Source organism: Branchiostoma belcheri, unplaced genomic scaffold (assembly GCF_001625305.1).
Source record: "Branchiostoma belcheri isolate BF01 breed outbred unplaced genomic scaffold, Haploidv18h27 scaffold12, whole genome shotgun sequence".
NCBI classification, from domain to species: Eukaryota; Metazoa; Chordata; class Leptocardii; order Amphioxiformes; family Branchiostomatidae; genus Branchiostoma; species Branchiostoma belcheri.
The window spans coordinates 4,867,347-4,871,868 of NW_017802602.1; the positions used below are offsets into that span (position 1 = coordinate 4,867,347).

At 41.3% G+C, this 4,522-nt stretch overlaps 1 protein-coding gene across 1 annotated transcript; it reads right to left on the reverse strand.

The window, feature by feature from the left end:
- LOC109462728 (N(G),N(G)-dimethylarginine dimethylaminohydrolase 1-like) lies at positions 1-3,792 on the reverse strand. Its single transcript, XM_019759286.1, has 5 exons — positions 3,752-3,792; positions 3,286-3,388; positions 2,213-2,409; positions 1,430-1,558; positions 1-337 (listed from the first exon to the last, which is right to left on the reverse strand). Exons 2-5 carry the CDS (start codon positions 3,365-3,367, stop codon positions 236-238), a joined length of 510 nt encoding a protein of 169 aa, XP_019614845.1. The 5' UTR covers positions 3,368-3,388; positions 3,752-3,792; the 3' UTR covers positions 1-235.
- Between the last annotated feature and the right edge of the window lie 730 nt (positions 3,793-4,522).

Genomic DNA, 4,522 nt, shown 5'->3' on the forward strand with positions numbered 1-4,522 from the left:
GTACAAGAGAAAACAAAGAAGAACAAAATACCGGTGTACAAATCACAACAAATCAAATCAAACGACCAGTGTGCAAAATAAAGTTTAAAACTACATTAAAGACTTTACAATTGTTCGCAAAAAAACAAAGAAGGGTTGGCCCTGAGCTATTAAAGCATAGGGTGGCCTACTTTTTTTTAGATTCGTGAATATGTGACAGGGGCTTAAACTTTTAATACGAGACAGAAACACGCCACTAGAACAGCAGACACTGGCAGGTCAGCGCGGCGCATATCTTATACACCTCTTCCGTCGACACTTCGATTCGTGGGTAGTCGGCCAGGGCTTCCGTTAATATCTGTCAAGGTAAAAATAAAGCACTGTTGAACACTACACAAAAACTATTGTCTTTCGCCAAACCTCAAAGCAAGAGTGAAAAAAATATACGCATTTTCATATCCCACAAAGTGGCGTCGCAGTGGTACATCACTGGACTATGAAACGGGGAGACCCGGGTTCGATTCCGGGTCGTACCCGAACAAGTCCGAACATGCGCCCTGACGTTGTACCCTTGGGAAAGGTACTTTACACGACTTTCCTCACTTCACTCAGGTAAAAATGAGTACCTGGCTTCGGCTAGGAACGTCCCTCGGATAGGACGTTGAATGGAGGTCCCGTGTTTGGGAGAGCCACACCCAACGCATGTTAAAGAACCCACCGCACTTATCGAAAAGAGTGGGGGACTTTCCCGGTGTGAGTAGTTCAAACCTTATAGTCTGGTCTCGGGGTTGATATCTTTGAAAAGGTGATAGTCACCTGTTATGTCAATCCTTCCACAAATGTGGTAAATCTTCATGAATAAATAAATAAACATTTCATGACCAGACATGGTGACGGCGCGCTCAAGTTTACTATATCAACTTAGTTCATACCGCCCCAACGCAAAGGACAAATACAAGGTAAATGGCCTTTCCCAAGGGCACAAGATCGGTTACATTTCAGGACTCAAACCCGGGACCTCTTGGATCCGAATCGAGCACTCTGCCTTTACGCAACACGACCCCACATACCGTAACGCATGTTTTAAGAATGGCTGCCGTGCATTGTATCAACAGTACAATACGACATTGCTACATTTGCAACTCAACCCAACACCTTTACTATATTTCCCTTAATGAATACATTACAAAAAGCCTCTGGACTTAAAATTTAATTCCCAAATAATTCCTATACTTCAGCAATCTTACATCTAGATTGGCCAATATATAATATCGTAAACTATAGGTAAAATGATGTAAGAAATACTTAGCAGCCATCGAAGACTCCTTGGGGATTAATCTAATTCTGCAGAATTCTGGAACTGCAGCCACAATTCTAACAATAGCCAGGATTCTGCAGAAATCTGGCTACTGAAGCCGGAGCTAGAATTAGGTAATAATCGGCTTTATACCTTGTAGCTTTTAGGGAACTGGCGCTCAGGACCGTGGATGATGGTCCCGTTAACATATATACAGTTCTCCGCGCAGTCCTCTGGCAGCCATATGGCTTTGTACCTGTAGCTACTCTTTTCACACATCTCCTGCAAAACATAAGCAATACAAATTTCAAAAAGAATTCAGAGACACCAGACCCGTATGAAACATTTCAAACGTGCGTAATGGTGACTGTGTATACAAGTCTTTCTTTATTGTGCGAGGGAAACAATAGCAGCTGAGGAGGTCATGTTACAAAAAACAGTTCTAGAGAGCGCTACTAGATCTCCCTCTGAGACAGACTGAACCCAATAGTGTATATTACAACATATTAGTAACCTAAAGGGCCATCAGGAATCATACATACACACACACACACACAGATAGGCAGGCAGGCACACACACACACACACACCCACCCACCCACACACACACACAGATAGGCAGGCACACACACACACACACACACAGACACACACACACACACACACACACACACAGACACACACACACACACACACAGACACACACACACACAGACACACACACACATACACCCCTATTGCGAGAGACCTATAGACTACTGTCTATCCCATGGCCCTGATAGACAATTAGGTACAGGACAGGTAGCTTTGCTTGTATTAGTATATTTTCAGCATATATAGAGTTTCGTAACGACACCAATGCTTAATTATTGAATGTGTAAAACCGTCCTTGAGACTCAAAAGTGACAAGAAGTTTATATCGCCCCCCGTCCATACCTTCCAACCATTTCTTCCATTTTCGCCGTCCACTAATGCGATGATTCCAGGCGCAGCCATGGCTGCAAAGCCTTTCAGGTGAACTTCCGGCGGATGTACGTAGATGGAGTGAACAGGGTATTCTGGGAAGGTTTCGGCCAGGATTTTGTGGCCAGCCTTGTTTGACTGTGTTGACTCTCCCACGAAAAACTCTGTGCCTAAAGAAATATAAAAAAATAATATATTATTTTCTACATTTCATACCAAATAAAATCTACATTTCGTAGTACTTTGTGGTAATTATGACGTCATATAAGTCATTTTGACGTCATTTATGTGATTTTTATGACTAAAACAGTGAAAATTTTGATTTCCTGAATAGAAGTTTAAAAATCATAAACGTGCGTCATGAAAGTCGCTGAAATAATAATTTTCTCTTTCACTGTTTTGGAAAAAGAAGTCGAACCCCAAAAGTTCTAGTGTTTAGTAGTTAGAGTAGTCACATACTATATTGTTATCCATTGCCTGTCCTTTACTTTCACGTTACATATATACACATGTAATTAGTTTTGTCAGGAACTTGCTAAACTATCAGAGTTAGGCCATAGCATGTAATTTTTATGAACGATATCAGCTTGCGCATTAATTTTCACCGGATGTTAAAAAAATAAAACAGAAATTTTGTTGCATCTGACAGCGGTGAACATGCCGAAAATGGGCAGATATTTCTATTGCCATGTCGGAACGTGGATGGCAGATAAACATAAATACATGGCTCTTATTTAATATTTTTGTCTCTTTTTATGCAGAGATGTATTTCATTCATTTTATATGTTGTGGTGGCTGTGTACATGTGCTGTTCCACCAGAATGAAAAAAAAACATACAATGCTAAAAAACTTGTAGTGTTAGAATAATTGGCAATACACGTAGCACAACATACGTATAATTTGTTGTTTTACAAGATTCATGATGTCAAAATTTGAAAATGTAGAAATCTTGTATTGGCTCGCCTTGTTTTTTTTTAGCCCTATCGCATTAGATTTCGAGTCTGCGGTAGATGTCATCCAAAAAATTTACTTGCTGTAGCCTTACCTGTGAAGATGACGTCACCGCCTTCAAGGGTGGCCTCAGAGTCAGCAGCGATCCTGTGTACTTCAAGTCCAAGGTCAGTCATGCAACACTCTATACTGTCAACCTGGCAGGGAAGGGAAACAGTTTCTTTAGTTTTTTTAGGGTTAGGGTTGGGGTTGGGATTGTCTAATGCTTAGGTCACATTTCCAAACCGGGGCCCGGCCGGGCTGTTTGTACGAACGAAAAATTAACTATTCTTATCAACAATATGGAGAAATAGAGCCCATGATTATTATTAAGAACTTTTCTGTGTTTTGTTGTCTTATATATCGTAGTTTTCGTTCCCAACAGCTGCCCGGCCGGGCCCCGTATGGGAATTGTGTCCCCAGCATTAACGAGGTCACTCCAGGGCACAGCACAGTAATAGGGCTTTCCTATGTTAATATATGGGAATTATGTCAAAACAACGTGGTCAACATTCATATACCTGAGTTTTAGACCTTGAAGAACATACATTGGCAGGGTAGGCCAACCTCTCAAGTCTCCATTCCCAAAAAATGACAAAATCCTACGCACCTAAACCATGCGAGAATTCTACCCAAACATTGAAAAGTGACCCCTGACCTCTCTGGACAGCTGATGACCGCATGTAAACCTATATCTTCTTCAGCCAGCCAAACAACACAAACATGGCTGCAAGTCTGTTTTTTCACCAAAATTACAATACTACAACCCTTACCTATAACATCCAAGTCCAAAACAACAACATTTCCCTAGAAAAAGACTTCTTTACACTCTACATTACATTGCCATCTCTATATACTAAAACCGGGCCCTCTGCGCTATTACTAACCTTTGCCCTGCAGTGCGGCCAAGTTCAAGGTCGACACGTTTCAATCATTTCACATAAACCGGGGAGGGGTTGTTAACAACCATCCCAAGTGTCGAAGATGTCAGACCAGGAATGGTCCCCTGGGAATAAAAATCTAGAAACAGGTGTCTGGTGCCCTTTTCCAGGTCTAGGGCACTAGTCTAAGGCAATTGGCGAGGCCCATAATAATGAGCAAAAAGTAATAAAAACAGAAGGAAAAGTCAAAAGCTGCTCACCCTGGCATAAGGAAGCTATCTTTCCTCATGCCAGGCCCCTAAAGTTGCATTCAAGTTAGCCTTTTAGCATTTTAGGGACAGTATATTGCATTGTCAATAAAGAATACAGAAAACTATTGAAAATGGCTAAAACACTAAAATCAAAACATTT